At 44.7% G+C, this 25979-nt stretch overlaps 1 protein-coding gene across 1 annotated transcript in view; it reads left to right on the top strand.

Moving 5' to 3' along the window:
* Positions 1 to 8063: 8063 nt before the first annotated feature.
* Positions 8064 to 25979, top strand: part of LOC143942192 (uncharacterized) — a 116505-nt gene continuing 98589 nt past the window's right edge. Inside the window, exons 1-5 of the mRNA XM_077463446.1 lie at positions 8064 to 8175; positions 10795 to 10859; positions 16558 to 16721; positions 20548 to 20725; positions 23309 to 23374. Of these exons, the coding sequence (XP_077319572.1) occupies positions 10829 to 10859; positions 16558 to 16721; positions 20548 to 20725; positions 23309 to 23374 (439 nt within the window). The 5' untranslated portion in view covers positions 8064 to 8175; positions 10795 to 10828. The remainder of the gene's footprint in view (positions 8176 to 10794; positions 10860 to 16557; positions 16722 to 20547; positions 20726 to 23308; positions 23375 to 25979) is intronic.

Here is a 25979-nt window from a genome sequence, read left to right as displayed (position 1 = left end):
AAAATCCAAACCATCATGGCCCTGTGTGAAAAAGTGATTGCCCCCCTTGTTAAAACATACTATAACTGTGGTTGTCCACACCTGAGTTCAATTTCTCTAGCCACACCCAGGCCTGATTATTGCCACACCTGTTCACAATCAAGGCATCACTTAAATAGGAGCTGCTTGACACAGTAAGGTCCACCAGAAGATCCTTAAAAGCTACACATCATGCCGAGACCCAAAGAAATTCAGGAACAATTGAGAAAGAAAGTAATTGAGATCTATCAGTCTGGAAAGGGTTATAAAGCCATTTCCAAAGCTTTGGGAATCCAGCGAACCACAGTGAGAGCCATTATCCACAAATGGCGAAGACATGGAACAGTGGTGAACCTTCCCAGGAGTGGCCGGCCGCCCAAAATTACCCCAAGAGCGCAGCGACGACTCATCCAAGAGGTCACAAAAGACCCCACAACAACGTCCAAGGAACTGCAGGCCTCACTTGCCTCAGTTAAGGTCAGCGTTCATGCCTCCACCATCAGGAAAAGACTGGGCAAAAATGGCCTGCATGGCAGAGTTCCAAGGAGAAAACCACCGCTGAGCAAAAAGAACATCAAAGCTCGTCTCAATTTCTCCACAACACATCTTGATGATCCCCAAGACTTTTGGGACAACATTCTGTGGACCGATGAGACAAAAGTGGAACTCTTTGGAAGGTGTGTGTCCAAGTATATCTGGCGTAGAAGGAACACTGCATTTCATAAAAAGAACATTATACCAACAGTAAAATATGGTGGTGGTAGTGTGATGGTCTGGGGCTGTTTTGCTGCTTCAGGACCTGGAAGACTTGCCGTGCTAAAAGGAACTATGAATTCTGCTGTCTACCAAGAGATCCTGAAGGAGAATGTCCGACCATCTGTTCGTGTACTCAAGCTGAAACGAACTTGGGTTCTGCAGCAGGACAATGATCCTAAACACACCAGCAAGTCCACCACCGAATGGCTGAAGAAAAACAAAATGAAGACTTTGGAGTGGCCTAGCCAAAGTCCTGACCTGAATCCTATTGAGATGTTGTGGTATGACCTTAAAAAGGCCGTTCATGCTCGAAAACCCTCTAATGTAACTGAATTAGGACAATTCTGCAAAGATGAGTGGGCCAAAATTCCTCCAGGACGCTGTAAAAGCCTCATTGCACGTTATCGCAAACGCTTGGTTGCAGTTGTTGCTGCTAAGGGTGGCCCAACCAGTTATTAGGTTTAGGGGGCAATCACTTTTTCACACAGGGCCATGATGGTTTGGATTTTTTTTCACCTTTAATAATAAACACCTTCATTTACAAATTGCATTTTGTGTCTACTTGTGTTGTCCTTGACTATTGTTTAAATTGGTTTGATGCTTCGAAACACTTAAGTGTGACAAACATGCAAAGGAACAGGAAATGAGGAAGGGGGCAAACACTTTTTCACACCACTGTATGTCACTCGACCCCGTCTTAGCCTCCCTGCCATACTCGAGGAGCTTGATCGGTTTGGGGCTCATAGTAATTTCAAACTGAATCTAAACAAAACGGAAGCTTTAAATTTGTCACTTTCGCCGACTGACCTAAAATTCGTTCAACAACGATCCTCCTTTAAATGGCAACCTCGCTCGATCAAATACCTCGGTACGGAGATCCCTGCTAACTTCCATGACGTGTACGCTCTTAATTTTAGCCCATTGCTGACTTCCATTAAGCGCTCTCTTGAGAATTGGCACAATCTCAAGCTCTCTTGGTGGGGGAGAATGAGTGTTATTAAAATGGATATCCTTCCGAGGGCATTATATCTGTTCCAAACCCTTCCCATCCTTTTACCGACGTCCTTCTTCCTGGCTTTGCGAGCGATGGTGGGCACGTTTGTGTGGCAACACCATCCTTCTAGACTTAAACACAAGGTTTTATGTGCCCCCAAACTTAGAGGAGGTGCAGGCCTCCCGGATTTCCGATTGTACCACACATCCGCGATACTATCCCGACTCTTGGACTGGTTCCCCTAGACCTCGTATTAAACCCTCCACTTTAATTGAACAGGACATGGCCCCGGTGGACCTACGGGCCCTACTATGGGGGCATCATACCGGGTTTCGGGTGATGCAGGGGATCTCCCCTCTGACGAGGGCAGCTCTCACATTGTGGTATATTAAAGCTGTCCCTTACGCTCTGTCCACGGATCCTGGACTGTTAACCCCCTTATTTGACAATCTGGCCCTCCCGACCCTAGCTGCTAAGCTGCACTGTGGGAACTATACCCGTGAACACTGGCCCACAGCCAATCAGTTTGTTCACCCTACTACTGGACATTTCCGCCCCCCTCCAGATGCCCAGACCAATATCACGACGGACTGGCTCACTACAATTTCGCTAACCCAGATTTGCAGAGACCTTCACCTCTCCGGTAAAACACACAGACCACTTACGCTATTTGAGGACCTCTGCAACCTGGCTCAAACCCCTAGACACACTCTATCGTTAATCTATAAAGATATCCAAACTCGATTATATGATGCTCTCCCTACATACACAAGTAAATGGTCTAGAGACCTACACTTAGATATCTCCCCCACACAGTGGTCTACCTCCTTTATCCACACACATCAATCCTCCAGGTCAGGGTTTTCCCAGGAGAAGAACTACAAACTGCTTTCGAGGTGGTACAGGGTCCCGGTCTCGGTACACAGGATGTTTCCGTCAACCACTGACGTGTGTTGGCGCTGTCGCGGAGCACAGGGATCATACATTCATATTTGGTGGGAGTGTGATAGGATTCGTCCTTTTTGGGATAAGATTTTCGCGATTCATAATGATATGTACCAGGCTTCGTTGCCTCCATCGCCTCTGTCTGCACTTTTATCCATTCTACCTGGGTCGATCCGGTCTCAGAAATTTAGTCTTCTGAGATTCTTTCTCTCAGCAACTCGTCATACCATCTCCCTATACTGGAAAAAGGACTCCACCCCCCCTATTTCAGCGTGGGTGGATATCCTCAATGACACTATGCTCATGGAGGAATTGCAGGCGAAGGCGGACGATGCATACGATAGGTTTACCATGTTGTGGTCCATCTGGCGACACCATTCTCAGACGGAATTATTTCTCAACAATCTCAAGATCTCCTAAGCAAACTTCCTGCCAAGATTGGGCGGGGGAAGGTGTCGTTATGTGGACTGCTGGTGACATTAGCGGCCGCACCTTGATTACCTCTGCTTCTGGGGTGAACATTCCTGATCTAACATACGTGAACAACAGTGGTGCATATCCTGCACATATTCGCTCTGATAAATGCGATTGCTGTGCTCCCCCCTGTTTCTCCCCACCCTACTTTCTCTCTTTCTCTATTCGTACTGGCTTTCTCTTCCTCCCCCCCCCTCCCCCCCTCTTTTTTTTCCCTTGCTGTACCCACTACCTCTAATCCCTCCCCTGTTGTCCTGTTTATATTGATGTGCCTTAGTTGATGTCAAGGGCGACGTCTGTGATGTAGTTGCCTGTTTACAATTGTGTTATTTTACCCTGTCTGGCATACAATAAAAATATATTCAACCCTAAAAATGTTATAGCCACTTTTACATTATTCTCAGTACAACCCTCGTACTATTTCATAGTTACATAGTTAGTAAGGTTGAATAAAGACACCAGTCTATCCAGTTGAACCTGAGTGAGTATCTACAATTGTCCCTATCCCTGTGCATTGTACATTGCACACTCACATCGGTCCCTATCCTCAATTAGCCCACAATCCAAGGTCCTCATTCGATACTAGGGCCAATTTTGGACAGAAGCCAAAGACATGCTTGTAGGTTAATTGGCTTCTGTCCGAAAGTGGCCCCTAGTATATGAATGTGAGTTGGGGACCTTGGATTGTGGGCTCCTCGAGGATAGGGACCAATGTGAGTGTGCAATATATGTGTGGAGCGCTGCGTAAATTGATGGCGCTATATGGATACCTTAAATAAATATGGATAATTGTAGACATGCACACTCACTCAGGGTTGAACTGGATGGACTGGTGTCTTTATTCAACCTTACTATGTAACCTACCAGCATGTCTTTGGAGTTTGGGAGGAAACCGGAGAGCTCTGTGATATCTCATGCCGCGTACACACGATCGGAATTTTCGGGCAGCAAAAGACCGATGAGAGCTTTTCATCGGAAAATGCGACTGTGTGTACGCTCCATTGGAATTTAGCTGTCCGAATTTCCGCCAGCAAAAAATTTATAGCATGTTTTCAATTTTCTTGCCGGAAAAAAACCTTCTATCGGAAATTCCGATCGTGTGTATGCAATTCCGACACGCAAAAACTCACGCATGTTCAGATTCAACTACGAGACTTCCTTTTTCTAGTCCCCTCATACGTGTTGTACGTCACCGCATTCTTTTGACGGTCGGAATTTGGTGTGACCGTGTGTATGCAAGACAGCTTGAGCGGAATCCTGTCTGAATTCCGTCGGGAAAACCATCAGAACTTTTTCCGATGAGAATTCCGATCGTGTGTAGACGGCATAAGAATTGTACGTTTCCTTTTTATTCCTTGTTCCCAATGCTCTTTCGTAGAGTAGAGCTCTGCTCTGTGATTCTACCACTACGAAGGATGGAATTTCCGTGTGATCAGGATGCAGGATGTTCTGAAAGTGAAAGTAACAGCTGTGATGACATTCTTGTCCTCTCTCCATCCTCTTCCCCCTGCTCCTTCCTGCTGACGCCATTGTTTTTTCAGAGCCACCCCGGAACTGTGTCTACACAATTACATAAAGGTACTACAGACTGATCTGCTATCAGGAAACCATCTGGAGTATATCATGGGAGAAGTTTTCTTATGCCCCATACACACTATAAGTTTTTTTCGGCTGAGTTTTTCCTTCGGATTTACCAAAACCATATAATATGTGGTCAAACCTTAGGATTTTCAATTTGCATGCAATCAGGAAAGCCCTTGCACTTCATGGTTTTGGTAAATCCGAAGGAACAACAAAACTGATAGTGTGTATGGGGCTTTAGTGTCTCTCTGATCTCCTCCCTCCCGTAATCTGATCTATTAAATTTAGCATATTAGTTGACGTGTGGGTTGAACTGGATGGACTTGTGTCTTTTTTTAACCAGACTATGTAACTACCTGACATATAGCAATAACAATATCCATTGCAGCTCACATGACAGCTAAGAAAGCTGGGGTGAGAAGGGGTACCATTAGGGGGGTTGTTGAGGGACTTCACACATGGAAAATCTGTGTGCATGTGAAGATAACACATATCCAGTGTTTGCTGATATCAGAAGTAAAGGAGATAATTATTTTTGAATATTTAGAATATTTTTTGAATATTTATAGAAATTTTTGAATATTTATAGAATTTGTAGAATATTTTTAGAATATTTTTAGAATAATTATTGCTGGTTGTAGATCCCCCTTTGTAGGCTAATCAGTAGGGAAAGTTTGTTAAAATGTTCCAACCGCGATTTTTTTTTTTTTTTTATAAAAGTCAGCAGCTACAAACACTGTAGCTGCTGACTTTTAATAAGGACACTTACCTGTCAAGGGAGCCTGTGATGTCGTCGGCCCCCGAGGCCGATCCATCCATCGGATCGGGTGACGGCGCCGCCATCTTAACGAAGGGGAAAAGGCAGTGGCTTTGTGAATGGCCCTGTTGTTTTCTGGGGGATGCAAACATGTCCCAGAAGACAACGGGGCTGCTCGACAAAGAGGAAGCAGGGCCGCGAAATAGGAAGAGGCAGATTAGGAAGACTGCCTAGCAACAGGGGTTTCTGGTAAGTAAAAAAAAAAAAAATAAATTCACTTTTTTTATTTTTTTTTTTTAATAATTTTTTTTGAGAATGTTAATGTAATGTAATTCCCAGTCCCAGCTGCTGGATCCGGACTTCAAAGCAGGCATGCCACAATAGGATTGTCGTCTCTGATTAGAGAACACCTCGACCCAAAAAGACCACCAGAAGGGGTTCCCCATTTTGTTGGTGCGTGTAGCAGCCTAAAGGCTCATACACACGATCTGACTTTTTGACAACAGACATGCAAATTAGCTGCTTTAAGGCAACATCCGACCGTGTGTACGCTCCATCAGACAAACTTTTTCGGTTTTTTATCGGACTTTTGTTGGCTGTGCGAATGGACAGACTTTCTGGCAACAAAAGTCTGATGGAGCAAAGTCCGATCGTGTGTACATAAAACCATAGGACTTTTGTACAAAGTACAAACACGCATGCTCAGAACCAATGCAAAGGATCAGACAACAATACAGAAGTTGACCAAAGGTGGCGGTAAAGAGCAGAAAAAAACACGTGATTTGGTGAAAGTTGGCTGAAAAAGTCCTGCCGTGTGTATGCAATACAAGTTCACGGCCGACGCTCTTTGTACAACAATCCACGGGAAAGTTTGTACAAAGTCCGATCGTGTGTATGAGGCTTTAGCTGTTTTAAGGCAACATCCGACCGTGTGTACGCTCCATTGGACAAACTTTTTCGGTTTTCATCAGACTTTTTTTGGCTGTGTGAACGGACAAACTTTTCGACAGCGTAAGTCCGATGGAGCAAAGTCTGATCGTGTGTACAGAAAACCATCGGACTTTACAAAGACGCATGCTCAGAACCAATGCAATGCAGACAACAATACAGAAGTTGACCAAAGGTGGCGGTAAAAAGCAGAAAAAAACACGTGATTTGGTGAAAGTTGGCTGAAAAAGTCCTGCCATGTGTATGCAATACAAGTTCACGGCCGACGCCCTTTGTACAACAATCCACGGGAAAGTTTGTACAAAGTCCGATCGTGTGTATGAGGCTTTAGCTGTTTTAAGGCAACATCCGACCGTGTGTACGCTCCATTGGACAAACTTTTTCGGTTTTCATCAGACTTTTGTTGGCTGTGTGAACGGACAAACTTTTCGACAATGTAAGTCCGATGGAGCAAAGTCCGATCGTGTGTACAGAAAACCATCGGACTTTACAAAGACGCATGCTCGGAACCAATGCAATGCAGACAACAATACAGAAGCTGACCAAAGGTGGCGGTAAAGAGCAGAAAAAACACGTGATTTGGTGAAAGTTGGCTGAAAAAGTCCTGCCGTGTGTATGCAATACAAGTTCTCGGCCGACGCTCTTTGTACAACAATCCACGGGAAAGTTTGTACAAAGTCCGATCGTGTGTATGAGGCTTTAGCTGTTTTAAGGCAACATCCGACCGTGTGTACGCTCCATTGGACAAACTTTTTCGGTTTTCATCAGACTTTTGTTGGCTGTGTGAACGGACAAACATTTCGACAGCGTAAGTCCGATGGAGCAAAGTCCGATCGTGTGTACAGAAAACCATCGGACTTTACAAAGACGGATGCTCAGAACCAATGCAATGCAGACAACAATACAGAAGCTGACCAAAGGTGGCGGTAAAGAGCAGAAAAACCACGTGATTTGGTGAAAGTTGGCTGAAGAAGTCGATCGTGTGTATGCTTACAAGTTCAGGGCCAACACCCTTTGTACAAATGTCCACGGGAAAGTTTGTACAAAGTCCAATCGTGTGTATGAGGCTTTATCCTGAGTGTAATGCCCTGTACACACGATAGGATTTTCCGACAACAAAATCCCATGTTTTTTTTTCTGACGGATGTTGGCTCAAACTTGTCTTGCATAGACACGGTCACACAAAGTTGGTCGGAAATTCTGAACGCCAAGAACGCGGTGACGTGCAACACGTACGATGAGCCGAGAAAAATGAAGTTTAATAGCCAGTGCGGCTCTTCTGCTTGATTCCAAGCATGCGTGGAACTTTGCGTGGCGGAATTGTGCACACACGATCCAAATTTCCGACAGCGGATTTTGTTGTCGGAAAATTTGAGAACCAGCTCTCGAATTTTGTGTGACGGAATATCCTATGGAAAATGTGTGATGGAGCCTACACACTATCGGCATTTCCGACAACAAGGTCCTATCACACATTTTCCGTAGGAAAATCCTATCGTGTGTACTGGGGCATAGCTGTCTGTAGGTGTTGATCGTTGAGGACAAACAGGAGAATGAGGGAGGTAGCTCTCTCAAATGGCAGGCATGTGCGGGAAGGTAAATTGCTGGGCGTGGTGAATGATTAGAATCCAACCAGGAAGTACCGGGAGAGCACAAACCACAGGGTGTCCCCACAAGACCAGATCTTAGAAGAGGATTGCAGGTAACATTATTCCTTTTTACTGCCTGGGGGAGGGGGACACCATTTCCTGGCAATGTATAAAGGACATGTTGGAGACTCGGGGGAATTTGGATTTGACTGTAAAACATTCAAACAATAAATAGGCAGAGCAGCAAAGCAGACAAGCTAATGAGATCTAGAGATACAGTCCAGGTGAACTCAGTCTATAGCGGTATGTTGTGTTTATAACATTTTGTTGCTAATAAAGTGTAAAGGCAAAACCATTTTTATTTGTGAGATAGAGTAGGTAAGGGACGAAAAACAAGGTCTGGACTGCCGCACTCTTCAGAAGACCACTTTCTTTTATTGGAAAATCACATCACAGCTCAACAAACACAGCGAACAAGGAAAAATTGCTGACGTTTCGCACTAGCTGTAGTGCTAAGCGCTACAGCTAGTGCAAAACGTCAGCAATTTTTACTTGTTCGCTGTGTTTGAGCTGTGATGTGATTTTCCAATAAAAGAAAGTGGTCTTCTGAAGAGTGCGGCAGTCCAGACCTTGTTTTTCGTCTGTTGCCAGTGGTAATAGCCAGCACCTGTGGCTTCCCAGCCGAAGAGAACAGTTTACAGCCTGCATGTGTGCTCCTGGAGCGGTTCTCCTTCATAGAGTAGGTAAGGGTTAGAACCTCTGCCATGTTTTTTTTGCCATCTGTTTGTCCTAGAGACCATTGTCCACAAAGACGGAAACTAAATGGAAATCTAAAATTTTACATTTGTCATGAGAAGAAGACTAGCAGAGAAATCTTCCAAGATAAAGGTTCCAGTGGCAATTGTTTAACCCCCTTTTCTGCCAGAGAGGTTTTTGCATTTTTTTTTTTTTTTACAGATGTATATGTTACCCATTTTTTGGTAAATTATAAAAGACGAGGTTGTGCCGAGTAAATAGAAACCCAACATGTCAAGCTTTAAAATTTGCTTCTACGAAACATGCTGAGTGGCGGCCCTGCTGCTTAGTGATCATAGGAGGTTGCTTGCTCGTCATAGGCGCCATTCAGAGAACGCTTTGTGTTCCTTCAATGAATGCAAAGTGTTATCTGATTTGGATGAGAGGTGGAGATTGTGAAGTTCACCACCCTGCCTCTCCACCTGGAAATTTCACCTCCAATCAGAGAATGCTTCATATTCAGGTTCCATACACACTGGCTTAAAGCGGAGGTCCACCCTAAAGTGGACCTTCCGCTCATTGGAATCCTCCCTATGTACAGTACAGGTATCTGCACCCACTTCCGGCGTAGATTCTACAGAAGGTACGCCCCTTTCCGCAGAATCTACGCCCCTTTCCGAAAGTCTCCCGCTGCCTGCTGGGAAACACACGGATCCCAGAGACAGCGAAGACCATCCTTATTGCGCAGCACGACTTGCGCATGCGCAGTAGGGAACCGGGAAATGAAGCCGAAAGGCTCCACTTCCTGATTCCCATACCCAAGATGGTGGCGGCAGCACCCGAGTGACGATCGAGAGATGGTAGAGGCCACTGTAGAAGCAGATGGGGCCACATAAACTAGGTGTAATGGGCCACCTTGGGGACCCTTGTAGTACAAAGTAAGAAGGTACCCCCAGGATAACCAAGAGACAAAGGGGGATAGGTGATCTTTTGTTCACATGGAAGAGGCACTACTGGAATGTCCATAAATGTCTGACATTCTAGAGTGGCACTAGAGGAGAACTCAGTTGCATAAGGCAATTGTGTCCTGTCCATGGTTGTTGAGTAAGACCACAGAGATGTCCATGATGGTAAAGACCACTGCAGAAGCAGACAAAACCTGGGTGAAATGGGCCACCTTGGGGACCTTTGTATTGCAAAAAAAGAAGGATAGCAACAGTGGGGGATAAGGATATTGTGAAGGATAATAATGTCCTATCCTTGACTATCTGGAGAGGCACTGGAGGAAAACTCAGATGCATGAGGCAATGGGGTCCTGTCCATGGTGAAGGAAAGTGAGTAGTTGGGAACACCAAAAAAACAAAATGTAAAATGCAGGCTTATAACCGGAGGACACTCTTGACTAGATTAGGCTTCTCTGAACAGTTTTTGAACCCTTAACCAAGGGGAAGGCCAGAACTGAGACCATGTAGGAATAGTCTCAGAGAAAGAGCCACCACTGCCCCACCAAAAGTAGAACACCACACAGTCACTAGATTTTTAAGCTTGGATCAGTACTCGCAATTTGCCATGGTAGCTGCACATCTCTCAACTCCCACCGGGCACTCTTCAGTGGGTCCTCAAACCCAAATTCTTTGTTCCAGAAGTAAATAGAAATAGGCACCCGAGCCCTGCTATAGCTGGGAACTTGACCATCAATAGAATTCAGGAGGACAGTCTAAAAGGGGCATCAGCCCTGGAGGCTGGAAACTTCATCAGCAAGAGTAGAGCCAGGCTGCTCAAGACCCCAGACTATTTATGTTCTCATCCAGCCACTTACTGGGCACACCTCCCCAGGGATTAGCTGAAGCACACGAAATAATCAGGCTGCCTATTTGACTTTCCCAGCCCTCTATGTTCTAGAGGACTACAGAACGCAAGGGGGAATTTACCTAGCATCTCATACTAGGAGGGTTCTACACATATATTATATATAATTTATATTATTATTTTTAAAGGTCGGGTTACCTTTATGCTCTGCAAGAATAGAAGATGGGTCAGATGCCTACAAGATACCATGATGGTAGGTCTATCAAAAAAAAAAAAAAAAAAAAAAAAATATATATATATATATATATATATATATATATATATATATATATATATATATATATATATATATATATATATATATATATATATATATATATATATATATATATATATATATAATATATGAAGCTTCTATATATAAATGTTATGTTTAGCGTGTGTGGTGGGTGCCGTTTAGCCCGCCCGCGGCCCCACACCTCTCGCCAGCCACTGCCGGAATGACACCGTCTCCTACCGGCAGCTTCCCTTTCCTCGCACTGTAGTATAGTGTGTGAGCGGAATTCGCAGACAGACTGGCCACCCATTCTGTTCCCTCCTCTGCTTCCCTATTGGCAGGGGGAGAGGACCAATGAAAATCGGCTCACTCCCGAAGCACTCCTGTGAATGGACATCGTCCATTCACACACTGAAGGTGGGTCGGCCCCCACCCTCTCCTCATTGGCTTACAGACTGTGATTGACAGCAGCAGGAGCAAATGGCTCCCTCAGTGCTGTGTGAGCCAAAGAGGAGAGTGCCGCTGCTCTCATGGAGATTGCTGGATCGAGATGGGGGCTCAGGTAAGTATAAGTGGGGGCTCAGGTAAGTATAAGGGGGGGTTCAGGTAAGTATAAGGGGGGGGGCTGAGGGGGAAACTGCACTCATGAGGTTTTTTTTTATCCTAATACATTCAATCCATTAAGTTAAAAAACCTTGAGCCTATAGAACCACTTTAAGCCCTGGTTCACACTAGTGTGATTTCTGATGCAACGGGAGTCATACAGAGTCGCATGTCAATGAAATCACACTGTTTTGATTGGCTCCCATTCACATCAATGTGACTCATCACGGAGCGATTTTGGAAAAGGTTCCTGCGCTACTTTGGTGCAATTCCAATGTGACTTTGGTCCCATAGACTTTAATAGAAAGGCACAGAAATTGCATGTACATGCAATTCTAAATTTGATTTTGAAAGTGATTTCATTTTTTTTTAACCCTGAACTCTCCTCCGAGGCAAATCCTTGGTCCCTTGAAAAAAATAATAATAATAGCGTTAGTAGTAGTTCATAAAATCACATGAAAAGCACACAGGCTTAAAATCTCATCGAAAGCACAAAGAAGTCGCATTATATAATTGCACCTGAAATCGGCTCAAAAATGCATCTTACTAGTGCGATCCAGGCCTAAAGAAAAAGTAAAGTGTCCTGCTGATGAGACTATATTTTTAGCTATTAATGCACTTTACCTTAAAGTCATTTTTAATGCAACATTCACATTTTAAAATACTTGATCTTCCATATTTTTGTTATTGTATTGCATGCAAATGTTTTTCACCACTAATAGGAGCTTTGTTCTTAATTTAAGTTATGAAGAAAATAAGAAAAAGGTGGGCTATGGAGTTTTTAGGCACGGATAATAACAATTAATAAATAAAAAATATATATATATTTTTTACAATTTATTAAATTTTTCTTAATTTAGCCTTATTTAACCTCCCTGCACCTGTAGCCACTAGAGGCAGCAAAGACACAATTTCCTCTGATTCTGCCTTTCTCCTCCTCAGCTGCTGCTGATATAAGATCTCAGCCATGCAAACAGTGTGTTGTTTTCAGTGACCCAAAGATTTGCATTGTGAGAAGTAGCAGTAAATGACTGGATAACCATACATTATACAATTTTTTTGTACAATTTTCTTTTAGATTTACCACAGACCAAATACACTCACCATTCACTTTATTAGGTACACCTTGCTAGTAGCGGTTTGAACCCCCTTTTGCCTTCAGAACTGCCTTCATTCTTCTTGGCATTGATTCAACAAGGTGTTGGAAACTCCTTGAGATTTTGGTCCATAGTGACATGATAGCATCACGCAGTTGCTGCAGATGCTGCACATTCATGATGCCAATCTCCCGTTCAACCACATCCCAAAGGTGCTCTATTGGATTGAGATTTGGTGAGTGTGGAGGCCATTGGAGTACAGTGACCTCATTGTCCAGTGGTGAGATGATTGGAGCTTTGTGACATGGTGCATTATCCTGCTGGAAGGAGCCATCAGAAGATGGGGACACTGTAGTCATAAAGGGATGGACATGGTCAGAAACAATACTCTGGTAGGCCGTGGCAATTAAATGACGCTCAGTTGGTACTAAGGGGCCCAAAGTGTGCCATGAAAATATCTCCCACACCATTACACCACCACCACCAGCCTGAACCCTTGATACAAGGAAGGATGGATCCATGCTTTCATGCCAAATTCTGACTCTACCATCCGAATGTCGTAGCTGAAATGGAGATTCATCAGACCAGGCAACAATTTCCAATCTTCTATTATCCAATTTTGGGGAGTCTGTATGAATTGTAGCCTCAATTTCCTGTTCTTAGCTGACAGGAGTGACTCCCAGTGTGGTCTTCTGCTGCTGTAGCCCTTCTGCTTCAAGGTTGGATGTGTTGTGCATTCAGAGATGGTAGTCTGCATACCTTGGATGTAACGAGTGGTTATTTGAGTTACTGTTGTCTTTCTATCATCTCAAACCATCCCACCGTCTGCCCATCCCCCTCTGACATCAACAAGGCATTTTCCTCCACACCACTGCCGTTCACTGGATATTTTCTCTTTTTCAGACCATTCTCTGTAAACCCAAGAGATGGTTGTGTGTGCGAAAATCCCAGTAGATCAGCAGATTTTGAAATACTCAGACCAGCCCGTCCGGGACCAACAACCATCCATGTTCAAAGTCACTTAAATATCCTTTCTTCCCCATACTGATGCTCAATTTGAACTTCAGCAAGTCACCTTCACCAGGTCTGGATGCCTAAATGCATTGAGATGCTGCCATGTGATTGGCTGATTAGCAGTTTGTTTTACCAAGCAATTAAACAGGTGTACCTAATAAAGTGGTCTGTGAGTGTATTTCGAGGTCAAACCTAAACAACACTTGTACTTGAAAATTTGTATAATGTATGGCCAGCTTAAGCCTCCATTCACACTTGAGAATTTTGTTGCGCTACAATGCTCAAGATGCAGAATCCCATTATTCTCAATACCCGTGTTCACACCTGAGTGCTGTATCACTTGTCGCTAGGGATGAGCCGAACGAACACCCCCGAACTTTCGAACGGACCTAAAATTCGTACGAACTTTAGAACCCCATTAAAGTCTATGGGGCTCGAACGCTCAAAATCAAAAGTGCTAATTTTAAAGGCTAATATGCAAGATATTGTCCTAAAAAGGATTTGGGGACCCGGTTCCTGCCCCAGGGGACATGGATCAATGCAAAAAAAAAAAAATTTAAATGCCGTTTTTTTTTCGGGAGCACTGATTTTAATGACGATTAAAGTGAAAAAAAAAAAGTGAAATATTCCTTTAACCACTTGCTGCCCGCCCTATAGGCAATTGACGGCGGCAAAGTGGTTTCATAATCCTGACCGGACGTCATATGACGTGATCAGGATTATGAGCCGATGCGCGCCCCCGGGGGCGCGCATCGCGGCGATCGTTGTTGCGGGGTGTCAGTCTGACACCCGGCAACTACGATCTCGGTAAAGAGTCTCCGACGGAGACTCTTTACCACGTGATCAGCCGTGTCCAATCACGGCTGATCACAGTGTAAATGGGAAGAGCCGGTGATCGGCTTTCCCTCACTCGCGTCTGTCAGACGCGAGTAGAGGAGAGCCGATCGGCTGCTCCTCTGACAGGGGGGGTCTGTGCTGATCGATTATCAGCACAGCCCCCCTGAGGATGCCCACACTGGACCACCAGGGACGCCACCAGACCACCAGGGAAAAGGTAATCCTCCCTAGACCGCCAGGGATGCCAGTCAGCACAATGGGTGCCAATCAGTGCCCATAATGGATGCCAATCAGTGCCCACAATGGGCATCACTGATTGGCATGCATTAATGTTTGGCACTGATTGCCATCCATTGCTATAGTATAACACCAATGCCGCCAATGAGTGCCCACCTGTGCTGCCTATGAGTGCCCACCTGTGCTGCCTATGAGTGCCCACCTGTGCTGCCTATGAGTGCCCACCTGTGCTGCCTATGAGTGCCCACCTGTGCCGCCTATCAGTGCCCACCTGTGCCGCCTATCAGTGCCCACCTGTGCCGCCTATCCATGCCCATCCATGCCCATCTGTGCCGCCTATCCATGCCCACCTGTGCCGCCTATCCATGCCCATCTGTGCCACCCATCCATGCCGCCCATCCGTGCCGCCCATCCGTGCCAGCTATCAGTGCCAATTTGTGCCACCTATCAGTGTCCGTCCGTGTTGCCCATTCATGTCGCCCATCCGTGTCGCCCATCAGTGCCGCCTATCAGTGCCCCCTATCAGTGCCACTTCATTGGTGCCCATCAGTGCCGCCTTATCAGTGCCCATCAGTGTAGCCCCATCAGTGCCCATCAGTGAAGGAGAAAACGTACTTATTTACAAAGTTTTGAAACTGAAACAAAAAAAAAACATTTTTTTTTTCAAAATTTTCGGTATTTTTTTATTTGTAGCGCAAAAAATAAAAACCGTAGAGGTGATCAAATACCACCAAAAGAAAGCTCTATTTGTGGGAAAAAAATGATAAAAATTTCATTTGGGTACAGCGTAGCATGACTGTGCAATTGTCATTCAAAGTGCGACAGCGCTGAAAGCTCAGAATTTGTCTGGGCAGGAAGGTGTTTAAGTGCCCGGTATTGTAGTGGTTAAATATTGTGCCTGGGGGGTGTCTATAGTATGCCTGTATTACAGAAACAGAACAACACCAGCAATCAGGTGTATACTGTGCAGGAGGCACACAACACCCAGTGTAAATGCTGCAGATGCCTGTGTTACAGAAACAGACAACACCAGCAATATGGAGTAGCTTCAGGTGTATACTGTGCAGGAGGCACACAACACCCACTTTAACATCGCTTGGTTCCCAAGCAAAAAGACACTGTCTATCTTACTCTTTCCCTGCACGCCAACACACTACAAAAGGCCGCCTCGCTGGCGGCTTTATATAGTGTGGGGCGCGTACTAAACCCCCCCTGAGCTATAATTGGCCATAGGAATCCTGCCTGTGGCCAATTATGGCTCTCCTCCCTACCGACGCTGTGACTGGCCAAGCATGCGGGGTCACAGTGCATGCTTGGCCAATCATGAGCCAGCAATGCACTGCGATAGCGTAGTGCATTGTGGGCCGTGAGCGCCACACGAATATGGTGCGAACGGTCCACAAAGTTATGAATTCGCCGAACAGGCGAACGGCCCGCGTTTGAGTCGAAAGCCGAGCTCATCCCTACTTGTCGCCTGTTGGGTGAAGCTCCAAAAAAAATGCACAAGCTTCTTTGGGGCAAAATCATGCATTTTTTGCCCTTTGGCCCTTTGTATATAGGAAAATGTTGACTATCTTGGGGGAGATTTACTAGAACTGATGCATTCAGAATCTGGTGCAGCTGTGCATGGTAGCCAATCCGCTTCTAACTTCAGCTTGTTCCGTTAAGCTTTGACAATAAAACCTGGAAGCTGATTGTTTTCTATGCAGAGTTGCATTATGTGGCCTATAGGATATACCTAATAAGCCTAATGGTAATTCTGGACTTTGCCACAATGAAACAGAATATTACAATTCTCTACTAAGTCCTACTTATGTTGATGCTTCAGCATTCATCTATAGAAGTAAAATAAAAAAATAATTAATTCTGTCCCTCTTTTTATCCAGGCGAACAGGAAGAGTTCCATCAGCTGCTGTCTCAGTACAACGTCAATGAACTAAAACTAATCTACGAGTATTTTAAAAATGACCTGATTTTCATTGTGACGTCCGCCACTGAATTCAAACAGCTGCTGGAGTACATGGCAACTCGGAATATCCTCAATCAGGAGGTAACTAGAAAAATGTGTTGACTTTTATGCCGCGTACACATGACTGGACTTTTCGACGGACTAGGTCCGACGGTCTTCCTGACAGACTTTCATCAGAGGTCCGACTGACTTTCTGAACAAACAGACTTGGCCACACACAACCAGGCTAAGTCCGTTCGAAAGTCCGTTAGTTTTGAACGTGATGACATAAACGGGACTAAACAAGGAAGTTCAATAGCCAGTAGCCTATAGCTGCCCTTGCGTTGTATTTGGTCCGTCGGAAAATAGCACACAGACGAACGGCTTTCCCGGTTTTTAGTCCGTCAGATACAGGGCTGGACTTACCATTGGGCTTGACTGGGCTCAAGCCCATGGGCCCCACCCAATAGGGGGCCCCGCGGACCCCTGCCGAGATACATAGCCGAGCGTGCTCGGCTCCACTCACAGTCACGCCCAGTTCCGCCCTATGATGGACATAACACAGAGACTGGGCGTGACTGTGAGCCAAGCCAAGTACACTTGGCTACTCTCGGCTCTGCTCGAGACTGCGAGAGGACCCGAGAGCCGCCAAGATAGACAGGACTCTGTATCTTGGTGGCACCATTTTTAAACTTCAAGACTGCAATGAAAAGGCTGCAATGACACTGGACAAGGCTGCAGATGGATGGGCAAGGCTGCAGATGGACATTGATAAGGCTGCATTGAAGGGCATTTAAATGTAAGTTTTTTCCTTAAACTTCCCTCCTAAAAGTTTTTTCCTTAAATTTCCCTCCTAAACTTGGGGCATGTGTTATATGCCCATAAATACGGTAATCTATAGAAGGTAGGGCCCGAAAGTGACTCAAGCCCAGGGGCCCCAACCACCCTAAGTCCTGCCCTGGTCGGATAGATTTGAAACATGTTCTATTTCTAGGTCCGTCTGATTTTTCTTAATAAAAAGCAGTCAGACTAGCCTACTCACGATCGGATTGTCCGACAGTCTGATCCCGTCCGAGCCTAGTCTGACGGAAAGTCCGCCGTGTGTACGCGACATTATAGTAATCAAAGCTACGAGGAGTAGGTTAACCACAAATAGCAGCAAAATAAAAAATATTTAAAAAAAATACAACTATGACAAATAAATCCCAGAGCACTGTGAGGTTTCTAAAGAGAAGGCAGCAGAAGCTGCTTTCTTTCAGACTCTCTGTCTCTTTATTACAACTTACATACAGAGCATTCGAAAGGAGGAGGGGGATAGATTACTTTCTTTGAGTAAATTACATTTTGAACCAAATGACCTTTTTTTTAGTCCTTACCATGATAAATGAAACTAGGTGACGAGGAGGAGGGTCCAGATGTAGAGCCAGCATGGAACAAGGTTCTGAGGGTAGTATTGGGGGTATTAGTGGTAGGGTGACTAGAGTACCTGAACCCAAGGTAAGTAATTTGACAAATCCAAATTGCATCCTCAGAACAACCAGCAAGGAGATAGTATACGACCTGACAAAACTACAAGGCTTGTTCACTAATGCCAGAAGTCTGGCGGACAAGATGGGAGAACTGGAGCTGCTGATGTATAAGGAGTATTTAGATTTTGTGGGAATTTCTGAGACTTGGTTTAAAAGCTCTCATGATTGACTGATAACCATTTAAGGGTATTCCCTATATCGCAGAGAAAGGGAGGGTAAAATGTATATCAAAAATGATGTGCAAGTGAATGTGAGGGACGCCATCACTAATGGAGCAAGGGAAGAGGTGGAATCCTTGTGGTTAGAGCTTCAAAGGGAGGGAAGTAAGGGGTAATTAATACTGGGAGTATGCTCTAGGCCCCCTAACCAGAGGGAGGAGGGGGAGGCAGACCTCCCACTACAGTTTGGAATGGCAACAAAGATGGGAAGTGTTATTATTATAAAGGGGGATTTTAATTATCAAGACATGGACTGGGCGGAAAGGACCCGAACATTCGTCTAAGGCTCCCCATTTCCTAAATGTCTTGCAGCAAAACTTCATGGGTCAGATGGAAAATGCACCAACAAGAAACAAAGCGTTACTAGACCTACTGATTACTAACAATACAGACCTGATCATGAATGTGGAAATGCGGGGCAGTTTAGGAAACAGTGACTACAGGTCAATTATTTTCAGTATAAATCACAGAAATAGGAAACACAAAGGTAATACAAAGGCACTGAATTTCCAAAGAGCAAACTTCTCTAAACTGCGCTCTTTGCTAGAAGATATTAAATGGGATAGAATCCTGGGAACAAAAAACAAGGAGAAAAATTGGGAGTGCTTTAAGAGCATATTAAATAAAGGGAAATAAATTTAAAAGTCCTGGGTGGCTTAACTCAAACCTAAATTTGCATATAAAAGCAAAAGAAAAAGCCTTATAAAAATACATGGCTGAGGGGTCATTGTCAACATTCCAGCTCTACAAAGAATGCAATGAGAAATGTAAGGGTGCAATCAGATAGGGATGTGCTGGAACTGGAGAGAGTCCAGAGAAGGGCAACAAAGCTAATAAAGGGCCTGGAGTATCTCAGCTATGGGGAAAGTCTACAAGCATTGAACTTATTCCCTCTGGAGAAGAGACGCTTGAGAGGGGATATGATTTCAACGTACATATATCGTACTGGTGACCCTAGCATAGGGAAAAAACTTTTCGGCGAAAGGGAATTGAAAAGGACATGTGACCATTCACTAAAATTAGAAGGGAAGCAGTTTAACCTTGAACCGTGTAAAGGGTTCTTTGCTGTAAGAGCAGTAAGGGTATGGAACTCTCTTCCACAAGCAGTGGTTTCAGCAGGGAGTATCGATCATTTCAAAATGACTAGATGGCCACCTTAATGACAACAACATACAGGGCTACACAATGTACTATTAACCTATAAGCACACACATAGGTTGGACTGTATGGACTTTAGTCTTTTTTCAACCTCACCAGCTATGTAACATACAAATACAATATATAACTATTTTTAAGAAAATTTTTGTGTATGTCTCTACATCACATGTCAAACACAAGGCCCCCAGGATGAATCCAGGCCTCCAAGGTGATTCCATGTGGCCCTCGCACCTCTCCTGCAGTTGCGGCACCCCCCTCATCTCCACCCCCACCTTGTCTCATCTGTCAGCAGCAGAGAGGACAAAACTCCTACACCAGATCCTGTGCTTCTACATGCAGCTACGGAATTGGCTCATCTCTGCACCCTCCTACATCCCAGCAGTAGGAAACAGAGAGGAGGACAGAACTGCTCCGCCAGATCCTGTGCTTCTCTGTGCCACTGCAGAGAGGCTTGTCTCTGTGCCCCCCCCCCCCCATCCCAGCAGGAGGCAGCAGAGAGAAGGACAGAACCAGATCCTGTGCTTCTCCATGCAGCTACGGATTTGGCTCGTCTCTGCACTCTCTCCCATCCCAGCAGTAGGCAACAGAGAGGACAGAACTGCTCCGCCAGTTCCTGTGCCGCTGCAGAGAGGCTTGTCTCTGCACCCCTCCATCCCAGCAGGAGGCAGCAGGGAGGAGGACAGAACTCCTCTTACTGGAAGAGCACTGTAATGTAAGGGAGGTCAGGGGGTTCTTGACTTCTAATGGTAGGGGGGCTCTTGACATCTGATGTAGGGGACGGGTGGGGTGCTATGGACATCTTGTCTTACAAATATAACCGGTCCTTTGAAGGCAACCATAATGCTGATGCCAACAATTAAATTGATTTTGACCCTCCTGCTCTGCATAAATCACCATAGAAGGCGTTTGAACATAATCGGTTGGGTGGAGGGAGCAGTCGCTTTGGGATGATGAAACCGAATATATTCACAAATATTTTTCTTCCGTTTTATTTTCCCTGAAATCGGTAACATTGTATTCTAGTTATATCTCCAAATGAGGAGCGACCTGGGACCCTTTATGTTCTCTGAGAAACTGGTACAAGATATTCTGGACGCTGGAAAAGAGGCCATCATGGTGTTCCTAGAAGGCATCTACGATCTACAGTTTTTTAATGCACCCAATCATTTGTATGCACTGCGAGACGAATTGGATAAATTCGGTAATTAGAATGTGAAATTCTGTGTGTTGAATTTGTATAGTCTTTTACCTCTATTAAAAAAGGCTTTCGATAAAAGCAAATATATGTTTTAGGAATATAAAAGAGCCAAAGATGGGGCACAATTGCTCCCAATGACACCAAAGATGGGGCACAATTGCTCCCAATGACACCAAAGATGGGGCACAATTCCACCCAATGACACCAAAGATGGGGCACAATTGCTCCCAATGACACCAAAGATGGGGCACAATTCCTCCCAATGACACCAAAGATGGGGCACAATTCCACCCAAAGATGGGACACAATTCCACCCAATGACAGCAATGATGGTGCACAATTCCTCCCAATGGCATCAATAATGAGGCCCAATGACACCAGTGATGGGGCACAATTCCTGTCACTGACACCAGAGACGGGGCATTGTTTACACCAACTGATGCTGGAACTTTTTCTACTCCCGATGGCCACAGTCTGCCCCCCCTAAAGTTTTAAGGAAAGTAAACTGGCCCTTTGTATAGTAAGTTTGGAGATCCCTGTTATAGAAGATACATTTGTGAGCCATAGGCACCTGTGTCCAGAGATAACATAGCTGCAAAAATAAAGCTTTGCATAAAATGTGAACATGAATGAACATATCAAATCGAGGTATGCACCAAAGTTGATATCCAAATATCAATATCCATTAAAGTTGACCACCCCAGTTTGTGCCCTTCTTCTTCTTTCTTTTCTAAAGTCGGAGTGTTTCTGCTAGTAGGTATATGGTGGTACATATTCACTCACTGGTCACTTTTTTAGGTACACCTTGCTAGTAACAGGTTGGACCCCCTTTTGTCTTCAGAACTGCCTTCATTCTTCATGGCATAGATTCAACAAGGTGTTGGAAATATTCCTCATAGATTTTTGTCCATATTGACATGATAGCATCAGGCAGTTGCTGCAGATTTGTTGGCTGCACTTCCATGATGCCAATCTCCCATTCCACCACATACCAAAGGTGCTCTTTTGGATTAAGATCTGGTGAGTGTGGAGACCATTGGAGTACAGTGACCTCATTGTCCAGTGGTGAGATGATTTGAGCTTTGTGACATGGTGCATTATCCTGCTGAAAGGAGCCATCAGAAAATGGGGACACTGTAGTCATAAAGGGATGGACATGGTCAGCAACAATACTCATGTAGGCCTTGGTGTTTAAATGATTCCCAATGGGTACGAAGGGGCCTAAATTGTGCCAAGAAAATATCTCCCACACCATTACATCACCACCACCAGCCTGAACTGTTGATACAAGGCAGGATGGATCCATGCTTTCATGTTGTTTACGCCAAATTGTGACCCTACCATCTGAATGTCGCAGCTGAAATCGAGACTCATCAGACCAGGCAACATTTTTCCAATCTTCTATTGTCCAATTTTGGTGATCCTGTGCGAATTGTAGCCTCAGTTTCCTTTTCTTAGCTGACAGGAGTGGCTTCCTGTGTGGTCTTCTGTATCTGCTTCACGATTCGATGTGTTGTGCGTTCACAGATCGTATTCTGCATACATTGAGTGGTTATTTGAGTTACTGTTGCCTTTCTATCATCTGGAACCAGTCTGCCCATTCTCCTCTGACCTCTGACATCAACAAGGCATTTTCCTCCACACAATTGCCGCTCACTGGATATTTTCTCTTTTTCAGACCATTCTCTATAAACCCAAGAGATGGTTGTGTGTGAAAAATCCCAGTAGATCAGCAATTTTTGAAATCCTCAGACCAGCCCATCTAGCACCAACAACCATGCCACATTCAAAGTCACTTAAATGCCCTGTCTTCCCCATTCTGATGTTTGGTTTAAACTTCAGCAAATTGTCTTCACCATGTCTAGATGCCTAAATGTAATCAATTTTGCTGTCATGTAATTGGCTGATTAGCAATGTGTGTTATCAAGCAACTGAACAGGTGTACCTGAGTGGCCAGTGAGTGTATAGCACTGGGGTGAATAGTTAATGTTATTAGCTTTTGCGCTATTCTGTTTATCCTTAAACTTGTACTATTAATGCTACACTAAGCCCTTGTACACACGGTCGGAGATTCCGACAACCAAATCCGTCGGATTCTGTCCGTCGAATTCTGTCCGACGGATCTTGTCCGAAACTGTTGCATACACACGGTCGGACGAAGTTGTTGGAAAATCCGATCGCTCAGAACGTGATGACATTATTTCGTTACGACGGGACTATGTTCAGGCTAGTAGCCAATAGCTTTGATGTAGGAATTTGATCTGAATCTGAATTCTCTACACACGATCGGAGTATGTCCGATCGGAGCATTTTATTGGAAAATATTTCCGGCAAGTTGGAAAATTTGGCTCGACGGATATTCCAACGGAAACAGTCCGATGCAGACCACACACAGTTGGAATATCCGACAACACGCTCCGATCGGACACATTCCGACCGTGTGTACAAGGGCTAAAAGGACTTTCCTGCATTCTTCTCGCTCTGTTTCCTTTTTATGTAAGTCCCTCTTCTATGACAAAGCCAAGAGACTCCGTTATTAAAATACTGATTACTTATTGTCTCATTCTGTGATTTTGATTTGCTTAGGGGACAGTGTGATGCAACAGATATTACTGGATCGGAATGGACACCCTCTGACTCCAAAGCTTAAAGGTAAATATTAGAAGTTGTTCGTTAACCACAGAGTGAAACAAGTTACAGTGTCAGGGATCAGGCTTGGAGACCAGCAGATATCTAGCTGGTCAGTGGGAGCCTCTCTACTGCTGCTATCTGCTATTGGACCCTGGCTTGCTCACCTCCTGGTGGGCCGATCCTGAGGGCGGCAGCCTGGTACCGACACACAGCAAAACCCATCTCCGCCATCAGGAGCTCTGGTGAATACTGGTTAGTGCTCAGATGAGCCTACGTCATCTGCTGGGGTGACCTGCTTCTACAGTTATCTAGCTGGTCAGTGGGAGCCTCTCTACTGCTATAACTGTAGAAGCAGGTCACCCCAGCAGATGACGCGGGCTCACCTGGGCACTAACAGGTATTCACCAGAGCTCTTGATGGCGGAGATGGGTTTTGCTGTGTGTCAGTACCAGGCTGCCGCCCTCAGGATCGGCCCACCAGGAGGTGAGCAAGCCATGGTCCAATAGCAGATATAGCAGGTAGAGATCAAGCAGAAAATTAGTTGAGGAAAAAGTCGAAGGTCAGTAATGAGTGGTAGTGAAGATATGGATGACAGCGGAAAAGAGACCAGAGCGAGATTTTGGCTGGAGAGAGCACAATATTGTGGCAAACCAAAAGTGCAAAGGCATGGCTTTAATAGGACGTCTATGGGAGGAGCAAAGGGTTCAAGGTTCAGGACACACAAGATACAAGGTTGTCTTAAGAGATCAGACAGGGAGCAGACCTCCATCTCAGGTGGCTCAGCAAGAAGAGACATTGTCAGGCACAGCAAAGATCATAGGTTCAAACCCAGTTCCTGACAAACAGAGCGGAGCAGTTGGATCATAGCAGGCTTTTTATGATGGACAGTGGCTTATTTTTCTTTGTTGCAAGGTTGTGACTGTGGAGCAGGTAGCAAACTGCTTGAAGCCAAAGCCTAATGGCCGATGGAGCAGTGTCTACTTCTGTCATTGTAGGTCATTTGCAGCATAACATTATAATACAGAGGTAAAGGAGGTAAGGTAATGGCACCCCTATGGCACTGAGAGCTATCATAAACACAAGGTAGGAAACAAAGTAGGAAACAGCTTCTAAACACTAGCCAAAACAAAACGCATTAAATAAAATAATTCTTTGCCAATTCAGGGCAAAGCAACAGGTTGACTTAAATGCCTGCACCACAGCTTTTTTATGTTTCAAGTGCCTCTGTGTGTTGCATTTGATTCTTTGTGTATTTGAGTGGACACTTCTCAAATAAATGCTGTTGGATACAATGGGAACATGGATAGTATTGTTGTATGTTGGGCGAATATCAGTTGACAGTTAGATGCGTCCTTTATTTTTACAGTAATTCTGTTTAGACGATACATTCAGGTAACTAATGGTCAACATAGCTTGACCATTTGATATATATGACCTACGGCATGTGTAATACAATAGTTCCATCTAAAGGTTGAATTGGTAAATATTTCACCTTTAGGACATTAGTGTAAAATAGTGAGAAAGGAGCCATGCCTATGCGGGATTGTGTACCCAAACTTTCTAAATAAAAGGTCAGCAGCCTAAGCTTAAAGGACTCTATAATGACGTAACACCAAGGAATCTCCATGCCAGAAGAAACTTCCCCTTATAAAGCTTTCGCCTGATTTCATGCATATGCTTCTAGACTAAGCCTGGGGTCCTGGTTGCCTACAGAGATCGTGAAGCCGTTATAACCTGACCTAAGTAACTTATTAGCGTATTCCTATTGTATACAGATCATAGTTCATGTTTAGTCTCTAGAAAGTAGAAAGCATTTGCTGTATGTATATCTTTCAGTCTTGTATTGTATTTCTAGAATTGGAATAGTTTGTATGTACAGCATTTTTGTTTAGTAAAAGCACATTAATACACTACAGAGGTTTCTATGCTTTCTTGCTTTTGCAAAGTGGCCTAGATAGACATAAAAAACAAAACCACTCTGGTTAGCTTTCACAATGTTAAGGACATTCCCCCTGTCCCCGCAGAAAATTTCTGGGCCGGAGAATTGGCAGCTCAGACACCCATTGCTGCATCATGGACGGTAAAGGGCGATCAAATAACCACATACTAAGACCCCTTTCACACCACACCGCCCATAGCGTGAGCGGTAAAACGCCGCTATTTTTACCCCCCGCTAGCGTCCGAGAAAGGGTTAAAACCGCCGGCAATATGCCGCAATAGCTGCGTTTTTCTGGCAGTATTACAGAGCTGCCCCGTTGATTTCAATGGGGAGCAGCGGTGGAGGAACGGTAAACACACCGCTCCTTCACTGCTCCAAAGAAGCTGCTGGCAGGACTTTTCCCTGACATCCTGCCAGCGCACCTCTGTAGTGTGAAAGCCCTCGGGCTTTCACACTACAGACAATGGTGCAGCTTTTTTAGGGCGGATTGCAGGCGCTATTTCTAACGCTATAGCGCCTGCAAAACACCCTGGTGTGAAAGGGGTCTTAGGAATATTGGATGTTCAATATAATCAGCCAAACAGAGTTGCAAAGAACAAATAGAAGGTTTTTTGTTGGGGCATGGATGTTTTTAAGTAAACCTGTTTTGTCCTGAATAGGACACTTTAGGGGGCTGTAAACGGGACT

This window comes from Lithobates pipiens, unplaced genomic scaffold, assembly GCF_037356315.1.
Source record: "Lithobates pipiens isolate NorthernLeopardFrog02 unplaced genomic scaffold, aLitPip1_a1.2 Scaffold_30, whole genome shotgun sequence".
NCBI classification, from domain to species: domain Eukaryota; kingdom Metazoa; phylum Chordata; class Amphibia; order Anura; family Ranidae; genus Lithobates; species Lithobates pipiens.
Note: the sequence above shows the minus strand (reverse complement) of the source record. Positions and strands in the feature narration are given on the sequence as shown.